Source organism: Schistocerca cancellata, chromosome 2 (genome assembly GCF_023864275.1).
Source record: "Schistocerca cancellata isolate TAMUIC-IGC-003103 chromosome 2, iqSchCanc2.1, whole genome shotgun sequence".
NCBI lineage: Eukaryota > Metazoa > Arthropoda > Insecta > Orthoptera > Acrididae > Schistocerca > Schistocerca cancellata.
Genome location: NC_064627.1, coordinates 594,638,990 through 594,663,850, shown reverse-complemented (window position 1 = coordinate 594,663,850; position 24,861 = coordinate 594,638,990). Strand labels below are relative to the sequence as shown.

The following is a 24,861-nucleotide window of genomic DNA, read 5'->3' as shown; positions in this document are numbered from 1 at the left end:
ACATGGGTTGCTACGTGAAATATGCTTGTTATGGCCCATTCTACCAGCCTCTCATTTTGTACATTCATTTCAGATACAGCAAGCACTCCGTCTTCAGGCCACAAGTGGCCCATCGGGACCATCCGACCGCCATGTCATCCTCAGTTGAGGATGCGGAAGGAGGGGCGTGTGGTCAGCACACCACTCTCCAGATCATTATGATGGTTTTCTTTGACCAGAGCCACTACTATTCGGTCGAGTAGCTCCTCAATTGGCATCACGAGGCTGAGTGCACCCCGAAAAATGGCAACAGCACATGGCGGCTGGATAGTCACCCATCCAAGTGCCGGCCACACCCGACAGCACTTAACAGCTGTTGCCTGTGGTTGCAGTTGTCTCAGGCCACATGAATCAGGGGCCACCCTCAGCTATTCATGGTCATTGTTGCAACAACAGCCATATTAAAATTAAGTTCGGTGAATACTTACACTTCCTGAATTTTGGTTACTTTAAGCATATCCTTGAGACCAGGTTTGCGATACTGTAAAATGTCAGCCCATATTCTGTTCTCAGCAGGTTTTTGAATAATGGGATCACAAAACATTTCATCCTGAAATGAGGCTGCATAAGAGTAGTTGAATTTACAGTTCGTAGTCATGACACTGAGTTAAGTAATCTATTTCTTGTAAGGCTGATTATTATGATGACTCGTACAAAAAAATTGATACAAGCAGCAGCTCTATGAATCTGAGCTTTGAAGAAATCACCCAGCTTGCTAACATCTTCATATGGCAGTGTTTGTTGCTTTAACTGGGGAAACATCTTTCTGTAAACCTAATAACATACACTCCTTCCTATGAAAAAAAGAAAGAGCATCATAAATCACCTGATATGTTGTATGCTGCTCAAGCTTGAGGTGGTAATCGGTCCATTCCTCTTGTTTTACGTCAAAACAATGGAAGGGAGGAGGTGGCACCTGGCTGCTGGCGTTCTGTGCTTCTGTGATTCTTGTTTGCTGGATTTGTTGTGTGACCCTCAATCTCCAGCAGTTGTTATCAAGGAGTTAATTTGTAGGCTCTGAAACTAAATAAGTGCAGTGAGTGAGTGCTCTCCAGAAATTACCATTGCATACACAAATTAAGAATAAGTAAAATATATTCCACATAAAAGTTATGAAAATTTAACACGTCTCCAAGTGCCACACTCGAAAGAGCACCAGATGTATCGCCAATGTCTGATGTGTCAGTAATTGAAGTGGCCAAGAAAGGCAATCAGACATCTGCAAAGAAGTAACACATTAATAAGTTTATTTACAATAACTACAGTTAATAATTGAGATATACATAACTTTGACTTGGTGAGTGTTTTTTGGGGGTGCTGAGGTATGTAGGCTGTTTCGGAAGAGATGATCAGTGTTCAGGGATATGACAGGAATGATCATTCGAAACAAAGTCAAGTGAACATCTGCTCTAAAATGCATATCTTAAGAGCTGCGAGTACTTGTCCATTAGAGCACATGTTTACCAGACTTTTTTTTTCTTCTTTTGGTCCATACTGCCACTTACCAGAATTTGGAAAGCAAAGAGCTTGCAGTAGAAGAGATTTGTTTCATAGTATAAAAGATCAATAATTGCTAATAACTCTTAAGGTATGTGTTTTAGAGCCCATGTTTAGTTGACTTTTTTGTTCCTGTCACATCCCTGAATACTGACCATCACTTCTGAAACACCCTGTATACAACGAGACTAACATTCTTGATAGAAACAAGTAGTCTTGAATGATGATGCAATTCAACAAGTCACCATGCTTCTTCAAAGTATTTTCTCACTCCAGCCTTCCGCACTAATGTTGATACAAGTTTGAAGATACACTGATTTTGCAGGCAAAGCTCTGAACGTGCCTGCTTAAAAAGATACACTGACCAATTAGTGTCACAGGCAGTGAGGTCATGTGAATTCAGCATCCTCTGGTGGTGTGTGTATATGAAGCCTCCACCCCTTCCCCCCCCCCCCCCCCCCCCCCAGCTCGAGAAATGTGCATAAAATCATGGAGGTTTGTTCAATACGTAAAGTCATACATACACAAAAGCTGTACCCATTTGTTGTATACGTCATTTTAATAAATACTTTTTCTGTTCCAAAACTGTATGTTTAAATTTTTGATATGAAATTCCAATTGAAGCAATCTGGATTTGAACTTATTTAAAAGAGACTGCAACATTTTCCCACCTATTGAAAGTAAATGAGGAGGACATCATTGATACAAACTAACTAGCTAAAGTATTTGATTTGAAAGGAATGAATTAAGATACATTTCCTGGTTTCAAGCAAGATGTGAGTGTAGGAGGGGCACAATATTTCAACATCAGACTGACTCCATGATCAAGTGATTTGATGAACTGGGGCCACTGCTAGTGTGTGTGTCAACAGACCCTCTGCCTGGTCTCTGGCATCTTGCAGCAGCCTGCATTCAGAAGTGTGCTGGTGTGAAGTGTGTAACAATTTTAATGCAGGGTTGTTCCTCTTCATGAGTTTTTTTGCAAAAGTAGATTTTCACAGACTCCCTGATGATTCTTTTGCAGTACCCGGTAGTGTGTGTTGTAATTTTTGTGTCTTTGTGCTCTGTGGTGTGTTTATGTGAAGGTATGTATTTAATAACAGCTCATTTGTTGGGCTGGAGCAGATTGATGTGGCACTTTTGTACATTCAGCATCTCTTCTGTGGTTCTCATATTTTATGTGTGTGCGTGTGCATGTGTGTGTGTGTGTGTGTGTGTGTGTGTGTGTGTGTGTGTGTGTGTGCGCGTGAGAGAGAGAGAGAGAGAGAGAGAGAGAGAGAGATGCTATTTTCCTAAAAAGACAATCCTGACTGTCTCATTTGTGCAGTCTGTGTTTTTGAAACTGTTCCTGCTCTTTCTTAATGTGTGTTTTTGTTTCCTAAGAGTTTGGTATGGCCTTACTGTGTCATGAGCTTATCTGTTTAGCAAGAGTAATAGAAGGCAGATTTCAGACTACCTAACAGATCAAAACGAAAATTCTGTTCCGACACTGACAATGTTGAGTGTTTATGGAAAAAGTTCAAGGCAATCGTAAAATGCGTTTTAGACAGGTACGTGCCGAGCAAAACTGTGAGGGACGGGAAAAACCCACCGTGGTACAACAACAAAGTTAGGAAACTACTGCGAAAGCAAAGAGAGCTTCACTGCAAGTTTAAACGCAGCCAAAACCTCTCAGACAAACAGAAGCTAAACGATGTCAAAGTTAGCGTAAGGAGGGCTATGCGTGAAGCGTTCGGTGAATTCGAAAGTAAAATTCTATGTACCGACTTGACAGAAAATCCTAGGAAGTTCTGGTCTTACGTTAAATCAGTAAGTGGCTCGAAACAGCATATCCAGACACTCCGGGATGATGATGGCATTGAAACAGAGGATGACAAGCGTAAAGCTGAAATACTAAACACCTTTTTCCAAAGCTGTTTCACAGAGGAAGACCGCACTGCAGTTCCTTCTCTAAATCCTCGCACAAACGAAAAAATGGCTGACATCGAAATAAATGTCCAAGGAATAGAAAAGCAACTGGAATCACTCAACAGAGGAAAGTCCACTGGACCTGACGGGATACCAATTCGATTCTACACAGAGTACGCGAAAGAACTTGCCCCCCTTCTAACAGCCGTGTACCGCAAGTCTCTAGAGGAACGGAAGGTTCCAAATGATTGGAAAAGAGCACAGGTAGTCCCAGTCTTCAAGAAGGGTCGTCGAGCAGATGCGCAAAACTATAGACCTATATCTCTGACGTCGATCTGTTGTAGAATTTTAGAACATGTTTTTTGCTCGAATATCATGTCGTTTTTGGAAACTCAGAATCTACTATGTAGGAATCAACATGGATTCCGGAAACAGCGATCGTGTGAGACCCAACTCGCTTTATTTGTTCATGAGACCCAGAAAATATTAGATACAGGCTCCCAGGTAGATGCTATTTTTCTTGACTTCCGGAAGGCGTTCGATACAGTTCCGCACTGTCGCCTGATAAACAAAGTAAGAGCCTACGGAATATCAGACCAGCTGTGTGGCTGGATTGAAGAGTTTTTAGCAAACAGAACGCAGCATGTTGTTATCAACGGAGAGACGTCTACAGACGTTAAAGTAACCTCTGGTGTGCCACAGGGGAGTGTTATGGGACCATTGCTTTTCACAATATATATAAATGACCTAGTAGATAGTGTCGGAAGTTCCATGCGGCTTTTCGCGGATGATGCTGTAGTATACAGAGAAGTTGCAGCATTAGAAAATTGTAGCGAAATGCAGGAAGATCTGCAGCGGATAGGCACTTGGTGCAGGGAGTGGCAACTGACCCTTAACATAGACAAATGTAATGTATTGCGAATACATAGAAAGAAGGATCCTTTATTGTATGATTATATGATAGCGGAACAAACACTGGTAGCACTTACTTCTGTAAAATATCTGGGAGTATGCGTGCGGAACGATTTGAAGTGGAATGATCATATAAAATTAATTGTTGGTAAGGCGGGTACCAGGTTGAGATTCATTGGGAGAGTCCTTAGGAAATGTAGTCCATCAACAAAGGAGGTGGCTTACAAAACGCTCGTTCGACCTATACTTGAGTATTGCTCATCAGTGTGGGATCCGTACCAGATCGGGTTGACGGAGGAGATAGAGAAGATTCAAAGAAGAGCGGCGCGTTTCGTCACAGGGTTAATTGGTAACCGTGATAGCGTTACGCAGATGTTTAACAAACTCAAGTGGCGGACTCTGCAAGAGAGGCGCTCTGCTTCGCGGTGTAGCTTGCTCGCCAGGTTTCGAGAGGGTGCGTTTCTGGATGAGGTATCGAATATATTGCTTCCCCCTACTTATACCTCCCGAGGAGATCACGAATGTAAAATTAGAGAGATTAGAGCGCGCACAGAGGCTTTTAGACAGTCGTTCTTCCCGCGAACCATACGCGACTGGAACAGGAAAGGGAGGTAATGACAGTGGCACGTAAAGTGCCCTCCGCCACACACCGTTGGGTGGCTTGCGGAGTATAAATGTAGATGTAGATGTAGATGTTTTGTAACTACTAGCTGACTGCCTAAGCAGATCGGGCTATTTAGTGGTCCTGCATCTGTGGTACTTTTTTCCCAGACTCAAAATTACCCTGTTTTCAGACTGCCGCGATGTCTTGTAGGACTGTCAGACAGTCTGTTTTATATGGGCCCTAATCAAGGGAATGCCCATTTCTTGATGCAAGGCTGTAGTTGGGTAATTTTGTGGAAGGCTCTAGACGAGCAGCTGGGCTCTGTCTTGCGTACCTTGGAGCCAACATATGTGGCAGTTGGCTGCATTTCCACAGGCTGTGGATGCATATTCTAGCACTGAACGGATCAGTGGTAGATACAACGTGATGCTCAGTATGATGCAAGCATCTATTCTGGGTTAAGTAAGGGGAAAAGTGCTTTTAAGTGGCCATATGATTTTTCTTATGTCTCTTACATATCTGGCTTCCACATGAGGAGCCTATCGAGGATTACCCCGAGGTATTTCACCATGCAACACCAAGGAATGGGGACTACCATAATACGCAGCAGCTGAAGGTTCCAGGGCACTCTACATTGCATGATTATGGCAGCCTGGCTTTTCACAGCATTAAACTTAAGATGCCATTTTATGGCCTAGGCTCCTAAGACGTCACATGCTGTCTGCAGATGGTAACGAATAACAACAATACTTCGGGAGCATGCATAGAGTACGGTGTCATCCGTGTACAGGGCTAGGGATACTCCCTCTGAGCTACATCGGGAGTACAGAGGGAGTACAACAGAGGGCCGAGAACAGACCCCTGCAGTACTCCCACTCATATAGGCCTCACAATTGAAATGCCATCATCACCACAAACATGGAAAATCCGCTCTCAGAGGTAGGATATGATGATTCTGATGTGTGGTCTTGAAAGCCCGAGTACGCAGAGTTTGTAGAGGAGGCTCTCATGGCACACAAAGTCAAAGACGTAGGTGACGTCAAGGAGTACTGCTCCAGCATACTCCTTATTCTCCAAGGCTCCCATTCGCATCCTCAACAACATGCAGTAGCTGGTGTTGTGTGCTGTGGTTGTGCTGGGAACCGAATTGCTCTGGTGGTAGTAGACCCTCTCTGTCCCCATGCTCCATGAGCCTTTGTGTGTGTGTGTGTGTGTGGGGGGGGGGGGGGGCGTGTGTGCGTGCGTGTGTGCCTTTGTGTGTAAGCCTTGCATCTTTTCCTTCTTTCAGGATATGTTTCCATGCAGAGGGGTAGCTGCCAGTCCTCAAGACATGTCTAAAAATGTCTATAATGGGCCGTAGTGCATCAGGTGGTAGTTGCTTCAGCATAAGAGCCTCCACCTGGTCGCAGCCACCGGCCTTCCTGGCATTGAGAGAGCGAAGTTGGAGTCAATGTTTTCCTCTGGGATTGGTGTGATAACGGCTCCTGCATCATCCACAAAGAGGATGGACAACTTTTGTCGTACCGTTTGCATGTGTTGTTCGTCAGTGTCATCTGCTATCAGCATAAAGTTGGATTCAAAACTGTCGGCCAGGTTCACAGACAGTCACTCCGCTGACTTGCAGAGGAGGGAAAATGTTGCCCTTTCCTCAGTAGTCTTATTGTAAGTTTCCGTGCGGAGCCATCTTCAACATGAAGCATGGCTTCCTTGCCTGGCTAGTCCTGATTCCGGTGGTTTTCCACTGCCTCTTTATTTCAAGGTGTAGCCGGTTTAGATGGCACTTGGTGGCAGGAAGTCACATAATTTCCCACTCACGGAAAGTCCTATTTTTCTCAGTGATGGCCTGTAAAATCTGTCTGTAGGCCTTTGTGCTCCTCTAGGAGTGGCAGCATCTACAGCTCATAGTGTTTCTGCTGTGAGCTGCCACGATTCATCTGTGCCGATGGCATTGGGATCTGGAGTAACAGCAAGAGTGTCTCGTAGACCGTCTCTTAACTGTTCCCAGTTCACCTGTCCTAACTGTCAACATCTTTTAGGTGGCTCCGCACCTTCAAAATCCATGTCAAAAAGACCAGTAGATTGTCAGATGAAAGAGCCTCTCTATTCATTGCAGCAGTATTGACCCCCATAATTACTATGATATTGAGCACATCAGGACAGCAGTGGACATGTTAGGGTAATGTGTGAGGTCACATGGCCCCAGTAGGAACAGCTGAAACTCTCCGACTGAGGGGCATATCGTGTATACATTCTATGTGTATACTGTTAATCTGTGGATTGCATTAGAAATGGCACATTGGTGTTGCCTTTTGGTAATTGGCCACACTGGCCGATGCACTGCTATCCCAAGCACATGCAGAAGATTTTGGAGCAATTCTCCGATGATTTCAGTAGAGGGCAGAGCTCATCTGTGAAATCATTTGCATTTGCACCAATCATTCGTTTACAGAGATGTTTGCATGACAAGGGCGTTCTGTCGTCGGTCCACTCCTGTGAATGTCTACTGCAGCTGGCTGGGCAGCAGGGCACTCTGTATTGAGCCCATACCCGATAACTACTTCCTGATTGGCGGAGCATGCTGGCCAATGTTGTTTATGTCAGCATGCGACCCATGACCGCTAGCACACTTTTCCACTTACAGCTGTACCAGTTTAGTATGAGGGGCGGACACAGCAGCCCTTCCTCTCGCTAAATTACTAAAACCAGACCAGGTGTTACACATGTGGCCAGAGTATTATTGGTATGCTGTTTAGTGTCAGCCTTTCAGAATACTTCACACCCATGATAGCTGGCAAAGTGTTTTTGCGTACAGTTGCAGCATTTGGGCATCTCTTCTTGTTTTGTGCTGTAAGTATGACTTCCATGCAGCCCTTCACATTTCATGCATTTGAGTGGCATGGTGCAAAATCTCAGGAAATGGTTTAAGCCTAAGGTGTTACATGGACAGACCCATGTAATTTCATATAAACTTTACATCACAAAAACCACAGAAAGCACGAAAATGCACACTTGTCTATTTATTTACTGTAAATAAATTCAGACCTGAATAACTTATGTAAATTAATTTTGTGGAGTGTAATTTTTATTTCCTAGATAATATTTCAAAAATATAGTGACAGTCAGCCTGTGACTGATTGCAATCCATTGTATTATGTTTTTTCTTTTTGGTTTTAGAAAGGAAGTGAAGAGCATTCCTGGTCGAATCTCTCTCTCTTGTTGTTAGCCTCTATTGATAGGATGCACTATAGCTGCACTCCTTTCGTGTCATTAATTAATCTTTCTTTTTTGTAGACAAATGTGATGTAAGTGTCATATATTAGTTTTAGAACCATTTGCAATTAAAGTAATTTAAATTAATTAAAAATCTCATGAGTTCTGATTTTAATAATTCTCCTGGTAGATATGTGATACATAAAATGTTTTAATGCTTTATTGTTATGACCATTGACTGTTACAAGCTTAACAGATCATGATGTGGAGACACAATGGCCAAATACAATTAGTATTCTGCCATTTATCCATTCGCAACTTGCTACTGCATTCCTGAGATTAATTGCCAATCATCACAAATCATTTTGCAAACTTCAGTGCAACCATAGGACCTTAAATGATCTGGCCACAGTTTCCTAGCTATGATTCCATTTCACCCATAAATAACAGATACTGGCTTTGCAAAACTGATGGCGGTATTTCTAAATCTTGTGGTATTATTCTGGAAGTCAATTCGGCCACTAACAAAGGTGCGTCCATCATGAACAATGGCCATCTGCTCCACTTAATTTTAACAGTTTTCTTTCCAGTGATTATATTTAATGCCAAATTACCACACATTTTAATAATCTTGTGTGAGCAGATGCATCAGGCACTGGCACCAGAAACATTTTGCCTGTTGGCCCTTACTGCGAAACTTTTGTACTTGAATACTGGTAAAACTCACAATGCCTTTCAGCTGGATTATTTTCCTATTCTCCACATTATCCACTAGTATCACCATAAATAGTGGAGTTTGCTTGTTTTTGGGGCTTCTGCATATGAGAGGCCGCCCTGAAGCCAAATCCCAGGCCCTCAAGCTCTTCTTTGAAGTGACCTGGATCCATTTGGAAAGGTAGTTTTTCAGAGGACTGCCTTGAGTAATTTTAGTGGCTCAGATGAGTGTGTGTTGTATGGTAGACCGTGGTCATGTGCCACACCCATTACTGCATCATATTCCTCTTTCAATTTTACTGCAGTCTCGTAGGTGTCTTATCCAACTGTTTTAATTGAAACAGAAGACTTTGACTGTACCATACTATTTAAGAGTTTCTGGAAAATCTTTTAAAATCACGTGACCAGTGCATGACAATGAAAGTAGGTGTGGCCATCTCTAGTCTACTTAACTGTATATTACTGTCATCTGGCAGCACATCTGTGATGCTGATGAAGCTGTTGGCTGTCGGTTGTGACTGAGCCTGAGCAAGTGCAGTTGCCCTGACAGTGTGCTTCTTGTTAGGCACTAGGAAGCCGTTCCCACTGGGCAGCTCACACACGGAGGCCTTCTTCTATGTGCACACCCTCAGTGCCTTGCCTGTTGAGGCGGCTGGTTTCTTGGTGGGAACCTCACTGTAAGACACCGCTGGATGCTTCCTAGAACATGTGTCCGTGTCAGGTTGACCCCTCGCAGTCACGCCTCTATTTCTGTCTGGTTCCCAGCCAGGATTAACCCCTTCAGGAAAACTGGACTTTTCTGACCACAGCTGTGGTCGTAGCTGCCTCAGGAACACCAGTGCAGCTAGTAACTGCGCCTTTCGCATGCAAAATAGGTGTTTCGCTGTGACGCAGCTTTTCCTCGCACTGGCAGCACAGGTGGCAGGTACCACTGGAAAACTGCAGGGTATGTCAGTGGCCTCCCCCCCCCTCCCCCCTACATCAAAAGCACATGCTACAGTGTTTGGGAGCAAGCCCGCACCCATCACTCTCGCAGAATTACGGTTCATGTCATTGGATGTGCACAACTGAAGCTGTGTCCGTCGACATAATGCCCCCCTCATTTGAATCCATAACGCACACAGTGTGTGTGTGTGTGTGTGGTGTGTGTGTGTGTGTGTGTGTGTGTGTGTGTGTGTGTGTGTGTTTGTGTGTATAGGTGGGGGGAGGGGGGGTTATGCTTGTGAGAGACTCTTCTAACATGTACTTATATCCATTATTTACTATTCAGTGGGGAATAACACGAAGAAACTGACAGTGTAGTTATAGGCCACCCTTTGTCATCCTTGGTTGTCAATCTACTCATGGAGCACACTGAGATGACTGCTCGAAAATTGTTTGCATTGAAACCAGCTTTTTGCTACAAATAAAAAGGGTGAAAAGTGACTCATCTTGTTTTAAAGGTTCTCACCTTTTTCACCCTTTTTTTGCTCTTTTAAGAAGAAAATAAGTTATTTATTTTTGTTTCCAATATTCTTATTCATGAATTTTGCTCTAGTAACAAAACTGCTGCTGTGATACTCTGTTCTGTTTCAAAAATAAACTTTTTGAGATGGAAAAATGCAAATTCCGAAGTGACTGGCGTGAAAAGAGAGTGAGTTTGAAAAGTAAAATTTCTGCAAATTAGTGAAAGTGAACTATTTTACAGTGTTTGCTCTTGCCCTGTTAGTTTCGAGACTAAAGGTTGTAGTTTATTTTTAATCAGTCACTTTCAACAAAATATCAGTACAATTTTTAAATTAAATGTGTGCCACATACTTTACAGTTAGAACTTTCAGATCAGACACAACCTTCAAGCTCGGTGCCAGCAGTAAGAATGTTAATTACCAAAGATAGTTCAATAGTTCAATCACCAATTTCCTTATTTTAGGTCCAAAAGAAAGAATAAGGAGCAGAAGCTGCAGTGACATTAGATTTGCAAAAATTATGCCTTTTGATGTCTGGCAAGATTACTTACTAGACGAGTGGGAGGTTCTACAGTTTGAAAAAGATGATCCAGCTTTAGGTAACAAAGGTATTGACAATTACTGGCAGCAGCACAAAACAGAAAGAGACTCATCAACTATACAACTGAAGCACCCAAATGTTTCAAGACTTGTTACATTGCCTCGATGGAAATATGGAAATAGAGAGAAGGTATTCATTCCCTTTTGAAGCACACATTAGGAGAAGACAAGGCAGCAATGACAAAAAGATTTTTAAACAGTGTTTTGACTGTGAGGGATGCTTTGGGAAAATACTCCCATTTTCTTTCTTTATCCATTGACTCACAGTGCTTAAGGTATGGACAGCAAACACACAAAATTTATACTGCTTATACAGAAAAATGTAAAAGGAAAAGAAAATTGAATTAGAAGAAAAACAAACACATTAAACAGACGAAAGGCATCTTAAAGAGGAGATTAAATGATGAAAAAAAATAAAAATAAAAAATATCAATTGACTATGAGACAACTGCTCTGAAAGAAAAGAAAAAAGAACAACCACCATCTAAGAAGGCACGAAAAGACGTTCTCTCTGCAGCTTCAACTAAAATAGAGAAGCACTCAAAAAATGATTTTAAGGCAGCAAATGAGGCCCATTTTGGTAAAGGATTATCAAAAATTAAAACAATTCATTTTTTGATACCTGTTTATTGAAATAATTTGTAACCTTTTAAAATACACTTTTTCAGAACACTTTATCACCTTTTTTAAATATTTTGTCACCTTTCTCACAATTTTAATTTACCACCATGGCTCCTCAGCCTGCAAAGTGAAATGGAACCACGTAAATTTTTTGGATCATCATTACTCTATACAGTCTAAATCAGGTTCACCATGGAGTATGGTAAAGACAGTCAATTACCATTTCTGGACATTCTGCTCTCACACTGATCCGGCAACGAAAAACCAAGTATGTAGCATACATCATGTTCATGCTCAGGACCTATGTATGTTGTGACAAAAATAAGTCTCTATCCAAAATGAGTTGCAACATCTCAAAACTGTGTTAGAGAAAAACTGGTGTAGCAATCGCCAGATAAGAGGAACAGTCCTTTCTGGATCATGATGCCAAAATAATGAGTCACCACAGGATGAACCCATCACACCACATCCTTGCTACCATATGTGAGCCCTACATCACAAGAATATCAAATGTGTGTACCCTCTGCTCCCTTTCAGACAATACTAATAGTAGCCTCAACCTGTTGAAAACACGTCAGTTGTTAATAATTAAATTCTGTCTGAAAAAAAAAGTGCACAAATATTCAGTCCTATTTTGATAAGATTTGAAACTTGTGCAGAGATTGGCAACCTGCTTTAAATATTCATAAATGCAAAATTTTACATTTCTCTTAACAGAAAAAAACTTAGTACGCTGTGACTACAATCCGAATGAGCCACAATTGGAAACAGTAAATTTATTCAAATACCTAAGTGTAACAATTTATAGTGCTATGGAATCTGTTGTGGGTAAAGCTGGAGACAGACTTCGGTTCATGGGAAGAATACTATGTAAATGCAGTCAGTGTACAAAGTAGATTGCTGGCAAAACACTCATGCAATACATCATAGAAAGCAGGGGACGCTTTGTATGCCGAGAAGAGCAGTTAAAATGTTTACAGATTTGTTTAACCCATGGCAGAGTTTTATGGAGACACTGAAGAAATGAACTGGCAAATGCTTGAAGACGGAACATAAACTGTTCAGTGAAGTATCAAGAACCAAATTTAAATGACGAACCTAAGAATTTACTGCGGCCTTCAACATATCAATCCCACATTGATTGCGAAGACAAAGCTTAGACTAATTACAGTGCACACAGAGATGTTTAGGCAGTCATTTCTCCCACGCTCCTTATGTGAATGAAACGGGAACAACATTTGTTGTCTGGTACAGTGGGAAGTATCCCCTGCCATGCATTTCGCAGTGGTTTTGTCATATTATGGATGTAGATCCAGGTGTGCTCCTTGCTACAGTTAAAGGTGATCTAAAACTCCTTGCAGACAGACAATAAGAATAGTGTAAGAGACTGGATGAAAACATGCACCACAACGGGCTGCCCCTGTCCAACGGATCAGCTGTTTCCAAACACATACTCCCATTAAACACACTTTACAGTCCAATGATGAAAATTCAAGGTACATGTATTCTGCTATTATGTCAATGTCCTCAGGGAGGCTGTGGAATTCTGCCTTTCACAAAAACTAATGACCCTGGCCAATGGTGATCACTAGTAGCAATTTAACATTATTTTTGTCAGCTTATAAACCCATACACTCTTGCCCCCCTCCCCCCTTACCAAAGCCATATGACAACACTTAAAACATGTAGTCACATTGTTTTTATAATGCCTCTCATTTGTGGTACTTTCACTAACAATTTGTTTTCCAGGAGAGTACATTTGCAATTAAGGAAGAAATGGGGTTCAGTGATGAAGAATTAAAGAAAATGTTGCTTTCAACACCCAGGCTCTGGATTATAAGTAAGTTACTTGGCTTTCTATTAACCCAATTGTGTAATTATTAATATGCCTATCCAAGAAGTCATACAATTTTAATTTTAATGTTATTCTTCTTGTGTAATATTAAATACAAGAAATAGTTTTCCTCAGAGGTGTGCCAATAAAAAAATGGTAGGTTCTCTGCAGAATCAATGAAGAAAGGAACATACGGGAAACAGTGATAAGGAGGAGGGACAGGATGATAGGGCTTCTGTTAAGGCACCCGGGAATAACTTCCATGGTAGTGGAGGGCACTGCAGAGGGTAAAAACTGTAGGGAAAGACAAATATTGGAATATATCCACCAAATAACTGAGGACGTAGGTTGCAAGTGCTACTCTGGGATGAAAAGGTTGGTACAAGAGAAGAGTTCATGGTGGGCCACATCAGATCAGTCAGAAGGTTGATGATTTAAAAATAAGGAGAGGGAGGAGGAGGAAGAGGAGGAGGAGGAGGAGAAGAAGAAGAAGAAGAAGAAGAAGAAGAAATTGACCTCCAAAGAAGTTTCTAGAAATATAAATATAACATTGTACTTACAAAGGAACCACAGATTTGGGCACAAACATCAGCTTTCATAATGGAATTAGTTCCTCTGCAGACAAAAGGTAGGTTTGGAAGCAATTTAATTATTAGGGGATTAAATACTATGGTCACATTTAACTCTGGCTCAAAAGTGGCAATGCAGGTCAAAGTGAGAGAGAAGTCATCAGTCAAATGCTATTGTGGAAAACATGTTATTGGATAAAATGAGATGCTGAAAGTGACATTGAAGGCAGTTCACAGGTCAGAGAGATATAAAAAAGATTGAAAATAGAAGAATCAGTTAAGAGATGGGGAACAGCAATGATAAAGGTAGAACAAAGTGAATGGTGTAAAAGCAGCACCTGAGAAAAGAAAAGACAATGCAGGCTGCCTTATGACAACAGAGAGACAAAAAAAAAGAAGAAAAGTATGAATGAAGAACTTTGAAATTGATGGCAGAAAGAAAAGGAAGGATACGCAAAACAAGAGTTACCCGCTGGTAAGAGTAATAAATACAATTTTAGTCTAGGTGGGTGCCAGGAAACTAACTATCTCTCTCTCTCTCTCTCTCTCTCTCTCTCTCTCTCTCTCTCTGTGTGTGTGTGTGTGTGTGTGTGTGTGTGTGTGTGTGTGTGTGTGTGGTTGTACTGCAAGTTTCAACTGATAGGGAGTTAAGTCAAAATCTGTCTGCCTAAGGGCCACTTGGTCTCAGCTATTAAGTTGCAAAGTGTGAAACTTTTTCCATTTCATTCCAGAGTTGGTACAGCAACCAGTATGTATGACATGAAGAAACAAGCAGTCTTGGTTGCAGTGTTGAAATTTTTTTATTTATTTACTAATTGGGACAGAATAAATTTAACACTGCAACCAGTATTACTTGTTTCTTCATATTGCTGCAAAATGTGCTCCATGACAGGGTACTGTATGCTACCAGAAGAGCTGCCTCGATGTTTCTGTTCATTGTCACTGATAGCCTTTGTTGAAAGTAGGTATTTGACATGAGTTGTGTTTTGGTCTCACCATGTGAAAAGTTTGTCCTATCTTAATTGGAGCAGTATGTTGTTGAAGGGTGAATAAAATAAATTTACTACTAGTGGATACAAATGGATTTTGCTGTTGTAGATGGTAGCTACCTTCAGAGTTTTTCAGTGTTGTATTTAGTTAATATTGTTGCGATTTTGCTCAACTGCACTTGTGTCATGTGACAAGATGGATTTATTGCAGCATGTATAGTTGAAGGTGTGGCTCAGTGGCAGACTACGGTTACGCATGTCTCAGGTTTGATTCTCGGCCCATTCTAGGATTTTTATTTGCTGCTTATCACTTCTTTCCCCTCTGTCAGTATTAGCTAATGTGAAAAATGCTGAGCCGCATCTTGGTTTAGATTCCAAGATAAACCCTGTAGCTAACTGGGTAAGTCAGTTTGAAGGAAGGCATGGGTGAACCACCTCCAATTATAGTGACGTGATGTTCAAACAGATTTACCTTTTTAGCTTATGTGGCTGAGAGTAATTGTCAGAACTTTGGCTTGTGCAGCTTTAAATCCAATATTACAAACCTATATTAGTTCAGTATAAGAATACTTAAGTTTTCCTTCAAATGATGACAGAAGATCAATTACTGTATGAAGTAGTACAGTTAACATTGTGGGACTAGCAGAAAAGTTTTGCAGTTCCTAATGCAACTGTTTCCTCTAGTGACGGTGTGAATGCATCTGAATAGCTAGTAATTTAGAACCCAAGACACTAATTGTTATCTGATGTAGTTTACAAGTTGATATTCTATTCTCAGTGAAGAGTACTAATCCAATGTTGAGTGATGGTGACTAATGGAGTTGCTGACAAGGTAGGTGTTCAGTAATGACTGAGGTGAGCTGCAGAATAGAGTGCTTTTTGATAGGTGGTAGACAACTGGAACAGAATCTCGTGATTGATGTTGAATGTATTATTTGTTTATGTTCTGTTGCACCTCTAGGATTTGTTGCACAGTGACACTAAATACATTTGGTTTGTGCAGCATGGCAGTATGAGTCCAGAAAATGTTAGTTGTGTGCTCTGTGTGAATGTTCCATTTCTATTCAGCAAGTCCCAAGTTGAATGCTTCAGGGACCTCTCTATTGTTGATATATAGCCTTCATCAATTCCACAGTCACTGAAATTTCATGTAATTACTTGCCTCACAGTGGAGCAAATAGTCTTAAACTGAATGTGAACAACAAGGCCAAGCAGGACTTGCCAGAACATAATGTGGACAGTAATGGAACATTGAGCTGACCGACATCCTGGTCAGAAAGAAGTCTCATTATCTTATTAGATTTATAGATATACTTGTACTGCATACACTTTTTAAACACGTTTTATAGAAGTTTATATTATTGGATCTAACCAGGAATACACTGCTGCTCTGTTTTACTTCTTGAAAGTTATTTCAAGGCACGCTTACCTAGAGAACTTACAATTTTTACAACAAATGACGAGATCTTTAGAAAAATGTAGTAGATTAGATGCATGTACCACAGGGCAACTTTCTCCACCTGTAGAGGTATGGAAAGGATGTGTCATTCTGCTGGATACCATGATTTCTGGAAATCGCCTCACTGTTCAGGCAGAGGCACATACATGTATGGAAAGGGCATCGGCAGAGGTTGATTAACATAAAGCAGGCTAGGTGAAGCAAATGATTCCTCTATAGCGTTCATCTTACTGTCATCTGAGGTGACGTAATAATTCTTACTTGCCTATGGACATACCATAGTTCTACAAGGCGTGTTCCTGCTGCACCCAGAGGTTTTATTAGCATACAGTATATTTGTGATGTACAGTTATCTTTATACATTTTATATAATGACAAGTGCAGCAAGTAGATTACCAGCTGCTCTAACCTCTATTTTTGGTGATAAAAAATATGGTATGGATTTTAGCATTTTGTTTTTGGTTTGGCTATCTACCTAACTTATTAAGTAAAAGAGTGTAATGTGTTTTCTAAGGTATTGCCTCATCCTTTTTTACCCAATGATCAGCTAACTATAGTACATGTTACGGAATTCTCTCTCTCTCTCTCTCTCTCTCTCTCTCTCTCTCTCTCTCTTTTCTTTCTGTCTGTCTGTGTGTCTGTCTGTGTGTGTGTGTGCTTGCGCGCATGTGTGCGCACATGCGAGCACGACTGCATGTTAGAGTTTTATGGAAGGGGTAAGACATCACATAAGGATTTTATATCTTACTCTTGAGTGTAAATTATCATAACCATATTCATCTCAAAATATTTTAGTAAGGGTGCTTATATGCTATCAACATATATTGTCTTAATCATAACTTCATTGTACCTCTGCCGCCACATGTTTGTGCTATACAGAACTTATGTGTGCCTGGTCAAGGCAAATATGGCATATCATGGAAACACACCCAGTCTGCCTGAGAATCCAATGTATTATTTGAACAGTGGAATATCCAGGATGGAATAATGACAACATTATGAAAAGGGTAGACTGCTGCTCACCATATAGTGGAGATGTTGAGTCACAGACAGGCACAACAAAAAGACTGATAAGCATTTAAGCTTTTGGCCAAAAGGCCTTCTCCTTGTCCCCCCTCCCCCCACCCCCACCAAACACACATATATCCAGGCCAGTCTGGCCTCAGTAACCTGAGTCAATGTTTTATTTCAGAAGACAGAAGAAGGCCTTTTGGCCAAAAGCTTACTTGTTTAGCAGTCTTTTTGTTATGCCTGTCTGGGACTCAACATCTCAGCTATATGATAAATAGCAATCTAATCTTTTCATAATAACGACAATGTATTTTTCAGTTTTTATGAATTATTTACTATCACAGTAAAGTGGCCGGTAGTATTTATATGACTCCATGGATTTGGGGAGGGGGGAAATCTTTTCACTTATGGAATAACTCTTATTACAGGCTAATAAATATTTGATGTATAATACTTCAATAATATCCTGAAACAAGACAGCAATCAAACTAATATTTGTTGTAAATGTGAAACAACTATTTGTGTAAACAGTAGCTTTTGTTTCATTTCAGGTCAAAAATCTTTACTTTCAAGATTCCATTTTGTACATAACGTGATGAAGGTTCCACATGAACAGATTGCTGCCTCTTCAAAAATACTGACATGTCGTGAATTTAGAGTACGGCAGAGGCACCTATTTTTAGTCGCTCTAAATCGGGCTCAGTACAACCCTAAAAAAGAAAGTTATGTTTCTTTGGAGAAACTAGTCTCAGGCACTGATACTGAATTCTGTGATACTGTAGCAAAGGCATCTGTACAAACATATAATGAATTTTTGAAAACATTGTGTTAGCAGAAATTTTTGTAAGACACTTTTACTGTCTTTGTGAATAAAGTACATATATTTGTTTTGTTGCAAATGTGATTTTCCTTCTCATTGTTATAGAATTTGACAGTGTTATTTTACTTTTTAATTTGTGCATTACTGTTACTTATTTTGCATATAAAGCATGTTTAGATATTTTACAATGTGGAGGCAACTAGGCTTTCAAACATTTTTAATTTTTTAAAATTCAAAACATAGAATACTGGTACATAATTTTTGACACTATCAGGGAAAGACAGTTTGGCACACAGAGATGAATCATGTCAATTTAATGTGCTAAAAGAAAATAAATAATGACTGCCTTCTTTGCCTTCAAAAAGTGAACTAAGATGTTATGGGGACTGACTTCCATGTCACTCTTAATGTGCACCTATTTTGCATTTGGGGGTAATGCTTACTGCATCCACAGTGTTCATTAAGTTACACAAGTCCCTTGGATCATAGAAAACTGGGAGCTCTTCAGGGAGTTCTGTCGTTTTTGTCTGGGTACTGGTTTGGTTCAGTGGGAACATTAGGAATTAATATTTGTAATTGTATGTGTCTGCAGAATGTTTGCCATGGTGATGCTGGCATAATAGCATTATCGTCCTTGGCATTTAACAAAAAAAGAAAGTTGTTACTCTTTTGTTGTAATTCAGTTTTCATTGTGTGTGAGATAAATTATAAACAATTGGAAAGGTGCACGTTAAATTGAGTCTTTAATGAACTTAGTGTTTAACAAATTGGTGACCATGTTGTGACTGGCAAGACGACAACATTTGCAACGTAATTTGTGGTGAAATTTTAAACATAATTTTTATTTGATTTGAATTTTTTGTGTACTGTGTTTAAAAATACAAAGAGCGTCAACAGAAAATGAACTGGTAGGGAATAATGAAAGGTTTAAACTGGAAATTGGTAAGGTAAGTGTTAATCTGCCATCATTTTGGGTTGAAAAGTGAGACATATGGTTTTATCAAGCCAAAGTGCAGTTTACAGACACAGAGTTGACTACATTTAAATATTTGATTGCCCAGCTGGAACCAAAATTTGTTGAGAATGTATGGAATTTAGTGATGAGAACAATAAATATTATTTTGCGAAATGCTGTTTTTTTAACTCTATTTAAAGAAAGTGAAGAGTGTCAAAAACTTTTGAGTGGCTGAGAACTCAGTGATGTGAAACCTAGTCATTTAAAATGGCTTGACAAATTTCCTAGTAATATTCAAAGTATTTTAGTTATATCTGATGAAAAAGTGGATAAGATAGCTCAAATGGCAATTGTATAGTCGAAATGAACTCTGTTGAGGAGGTTCAAATTGCATCAGTTCAGTCCATTCCATCAATATCATTGTCACTGTCAGTCTAAGACCTCCTAAGAATTGTAAAATAAGATTAAGATGCTTTGAAAACCAAGTAGGTGAAAATTGCAGAGTAGAAGTAGAAGCAGAGCAAAATTCGATAAAAATGGTAAATATTGCTATTATCATTCAAATTTTGTCACATGATGTAAGCCTGGAAAATGTGTTTAGCCTTGCCAATGGCAAAATAAAGAAAAGTTGAAATGTCAGACAAATACAATTCTGAATGGCCAATTATTGTATTAGATGTATCAAAAGGCATGTTGCGGGCTGATTACCTTCATCATTATGGTTTACTCGTTGATCTCGAAAATATAAAGTTGTTAGACAACATCACCAAATTAAAAATTTCGGCAGAAATAACCACTGTGAATGCCCAAGAGTCAGTAGGTGTGCTCTATGCAACATGCCAGTTTTCCAGTCTCTTGGAGAAATTTCCTGAACTAACAAAATCATCCATAGTACCAAAAGTGTTGAAGCATAAAGTGCAACATTGTATCACTATGTCTAGTGGTCCACCAATATATATTAAGGCTCATAGAGTGGATGCAAAAAAATTGCAAAATTACTGAAAATGAGTTTCAGTTTCTGGTAAATAATGTTATTATACATCCATCACAATTGCAAATTTGTGGAGATTATCACTGTCTGAATGACAGGAATCTCCCAGATTGGTATCCAGTTCCATGAGGTGATGTAAATTTTATGCTTCAAAATAAAAATATATCCTCAAAGACCTATCACCAAATTCCATTAGGCAAAGAAGGTAAACCAAAATCAGCTATTACTACATCTTTTGATCTTTATGAATTTAATTTATGCCCTTCAAGACTTTCCAATGTACCTAGTACATTTCAGAGGTTTGTAAAGAGAATTAGATTTATGTTCCCCATATTTAGATGGTATTTTAATAGCATTTGGATCTCCAGAGTAGCTTGTTGAGCATCCAAATTTACTCTTGGAACTGTTGAATAAGTATGGCCTCATATTAAATGTTAGAAAATCAGTATTTGGTCTACAACAGGTAACAGTCATAGAACATTTAATTACACTTGCAGGAACAAAGCTGACAGATCCAGGAAGGGTAGCAGCAATAATGAATTACAAATGACCCAAAACATTTTGTGAACTTGGAGTATTCTAAGGAATCATCAGTTTTTATCAATCCAAACTTTGCTGATGATAGTTTAAAAGAGACACTAAACATGATTGAAGACATATTGACAGGACAGAAGAAGCAATCGATCAGTTCCAAAAATGCAAAAAAGGTATTTCAAATACCTTGATTTTGACATTTCTTGGTGTGTACAGTCAGCTCACATTATTTCTGGATGCACATTATTTCGCAGCAGGTGCTGCATTGCACAGTGGCAAGATAAACAGTGGAGACTGACTGACTGTATATTTTTTTCCAAAAAAAGCTCACCTCAGCACAGTGGTTGTATCCCATATAGGATAGAGAGCTCTTAATTTATACATGGCTGTCAAATATTTCAGGTATCTGTTAGAAGGAAGAGACTTCATTATTTATACCAAACATTCTCCCTCTAAAATATGCATTTAAGCGCAAGATGAGAGAGCAATGACAACCCATTGATGTTAACTCCAGTATAGTTCACAGTTTACTACAGATCTGCAACATATACCTGTTAAAAAAGGTAATGTTGCTGATAGCTTATCAAGGCTCGAAGAATTAGTTCATATTAACTATGAAGATACAGCCGAACTGAAGAAGATGACAAAGAGCTTCATAAACTACTGTCCAGTGGTCATACAGCATTTAAATCAAAATTCCATTTGATACATGGAGGAAAACAGTATTGTGATGTGATATCTCAACACAAACTATATGCTCTTACATTGCTGAATCATTTAGATATCCCATTTTCCAACACTATCATAATTTGGCTCATCCAGGCTTTAAGATGACTGGGAACATGATCTCATCAGTGTTTGTCAGTATAGAAAAGGATGTCCCAAATTGGGTGAAAATGTGTAATGCTTGTGAGGAAAACAAAATATCATTATACATTTGTTCAAGCGCCATTAGCACACTTTCCTATTAATGGTGAACACATTGAAATAATTCACATTGACTTGATAGAGCCAATACTAATGTGGTAATGTTGGCATTATCTTTATTATGTTATTATCTTGAGAATTTTACAGAAAAAGGAGGTTGTTACTCTGTTGCTGTTGTTGTTGTTGTAATTCAGTTTTCATTGTGAGCAAGATAAAACATGAACAAATGGAGGCCTACATGTTAAACTGAGTTTAATGACCTTAGTGTACAACAGTGCTTTGCCTCGTCCGCTGTGTTGAAATGGTTGTAGTTGCTGGCTGCTGACTTGTAGGATGCCAGTTCAGGTAAGACAAAGTGACGGCCATATCAGATCGTCTTATATGGCACATTCATAGCATGAGAGGCTTCTTCAGAATTTGTCTGTATTGCAGAAACTTGATGAAATAATGTAAATGGATGGATAAAAAATCTACTAACCAAGCAGCGGCAGGGAAACACACACACAAAAGTGTTCGACTTTTACAAGCTTCCTGAGCTAGCAGAAGAGTTGAAGGGGAATGAAGAGGGGTGAAGGAAAAGGCTGGAGAGGTTTAGGGAAAGGTGAACAGTTCTGAAAGTTCACCCAGAACCCCTCGTCAGGGGACACTTAGCGGACAGGATGAGAAGGAAAGTCTTTCCTTCACATCCCAGCTGGTAAGTCTCCACTCACCCGAGGTTCTGGGTGACTTTTCTGAACTGTAGCCCTTTCCCTAAACCTCTCCAGTCCTGTGCATTTTCAACTTCTCAAGGCGTAATGAATAGTCCATTAAATTTCAGGCATGCAGCTGCGCAAATAAAATTTCTTCCACTGATATTTCGGCTATATATCGTCTGGCCAGCCTCAGAGTGAGTCACAAGACTGACGACAAGATGCCAAGCGCAGCCTTATATGCTCCACCGTGGCGGTACTGCGCATGCGGGTCACAGATGCTGGTCGGCAGCAGAGAAATACATTTACACGTGCGCCACCTGTGGCGAAGGTGTACAGACATTCGATTCGCTTATTGATGAATGATCAGAGGCAGTGACACCATGATGACTAAATATTTGGCAGAAAAATACCTTGGTGAAAATGTTTAGCTTCCTTATTAAAACCATTGGTAGGAAAATGTAGTCACGACATTCGTAATTCTATGGATTTTATTCAGAGACTTAGCAATGTCAGGCTAAATAGTACGGACGTGCTTGTTAGTTTTGAAGTGGTATCATTATACACCAAGGTACCTTTAAAGGACTCTCTAGCTCTTATCGGTCAACATTGTGATAAGAACATTACGGCCTTATTTGAACATGTGCTTTTATCATCTTATTTTCAGTTTAATGGTGAATTTTATGAGCAAATTGATGGTGTTGCCATGGGAAGTCCCCTCTCCCCTTTGGTAGCTAATTTATTCATGGAAGACTTTGAGAACAAGGCACAGGACTCAGCAAGTTTTAAGCCAATGGTCTTCTGGAGGTACGTGGACGACACATTCGTGGTATGGCCCCATGGGATGGATGAATTACACCGATTTCTTGAGCATTTGAGTTCCATGCTTGCTAGCATTAAATTTACTATGGAAATAGAAAAAGTCGGCTGCCTCCCCTTTTTGGATGTTGTCATTCGCCGTAGATGTGATGGCATATTAGGACATGCCATATATCGGAAACCAACACACACGAATCTGTATCTTCATGCCAGTAGCTGCCATCACCCTGCACAGACCATACGTGTCCTTAAGACCTTAGTGCATCGGGCATAGTATATCTGATAAAGACAATTTGCAAGAAGAGCTCACACACCTCAAGAGCATTTTTAATTCGAATGGATTTTCTCCGCAACAAATTCGTAGGTGCATTCGATGCAAAACCTAAATTCAGGTATGTGATGGGGAAGAAGATAGTAATTCCTTCAGATATAGTGCATTTTTTGCCCTATGTGGGTGCTCTTTCCTCGAAGATATGCCATATTCTTGAGAAACACTGTGTTAAGGTGATCTTCCGGCCCCCCTGAAGGTTGCAACTTTACTTGGCTCTGTGAAGGATGATTTACAGCTTCGTAAAGCGGGTGTGTATCAGATTCCTTGCGGAAATTGTGAGAAGGCGTACATAGGTCAAACAACATGCACCATTTATGAGAGGTGTGTGGAGCATCGAAGATACACACGCTTATTACAGCCAGACAAGACAGCTGTGGCCAAACATTGTATTGATACAGAGCATTCCATGAATTACAGTGATGTGAAGATTTTAACATCCACCTCTTCTTTTCGGGAATCTGTCTTCAAGGAAGCTATAGAGATTAGGTTAGCTAATAATTTAGTAAACAGAGATAATGGTTTTAATTTGGACAAAGCACGGAATCTGGCTCTTGGGGTAATTAAACTGCAGAGAAGTTGTCATGGTGTCACTGCCACCGATCGTATATCGATAAGCGAATCAAATGTCTGTACGCCTTCGCCACAGGTGGCGCATGTGTAAATGTATTTCTCTGCCGCAAACCAGCATCTGTGACCAGCATGCGCAGTACCACCACAGTGGAGCATATAAGGCCGCGCTCGGCATCTTGTTGTCAGTCTTGTGACTCACTCTGAGGATGGCCAGACAATATGTGGCTGAAATATCAGTAGAGGAAATTTTATTTGCGTGACTGCTTGCCCGAAATTTAATGGACTCTTCAGTCCTTTTTCTTCACCCCTCTTCCTTCCCTTTCAACTCTTCTGCCAGAAGAAGGAGCCACTTGTGATGAACCAAGCTGGGATATTTTTTGCTTCCTCTCTTGTTTTGCCATCTGCCTCCTTAAAATTCGTTTTTTCATGACTGATTAATTACCATTAATATATGTGAGTACAATCTGCATTTTCATAAAAGAGAAAGATTGGCCCTCAGTTTTAAAGAATATAGCACCAGATCTAATTTTGTGCTTAGTTTTGTGTATATCAGCAATTTTCTAATTTATTTTGACTATTCCTAGTTAATACTTTTGTTAGAGGGTGAAATCCATAGTTGTTTCGTAACTTAAATTCTATTGTTGATTTATAAACAAATATAAGTTCTGTACTAATTATAAACATTTCGAAGAAGAACTAATAGGATTCGTAAAGTATTTATTTGGCTCTATTTGAATACATATTAGCAAAGCCAGCTGTTAATTGATTCCAAAGTAATTACCAGTTTTGTCAAAAGTATATTTTGTGTAACTA

At 39.9% G+C, this 24,861-nt stretch overlaps 1 protein-coding gene across 1 annotated transcript in view; it reads left to right on the top strand.

Annotated features, from left to right (window-relative positions):
- The window catches only part of LOC126162234 (transcription termination factor 3, mitochondrial), a 45,404-nt gene extending 27,090 nt beyond the window's left edge, over positions 1–18,314 (top strand). The window contains exons 4-5 of the mRNA XM_049918603.1: positions 13,300–13,390; positions 17,964–18,314. Of these exons, the coding sequence (XP_049774560.1) occupies positions 13,300–13,390; positions 17,964–18,244 (372 nt within the window). The 3' untranslated portion in view covers positions 18,245–18,314. The remainder of the gene's footprint in view (positions 1–13,299; positions 13,391–17,963) is intronic.
- The last annotated feature ends 6,547 nt before the right edge of the window (positions 18,315–24,861 follow it).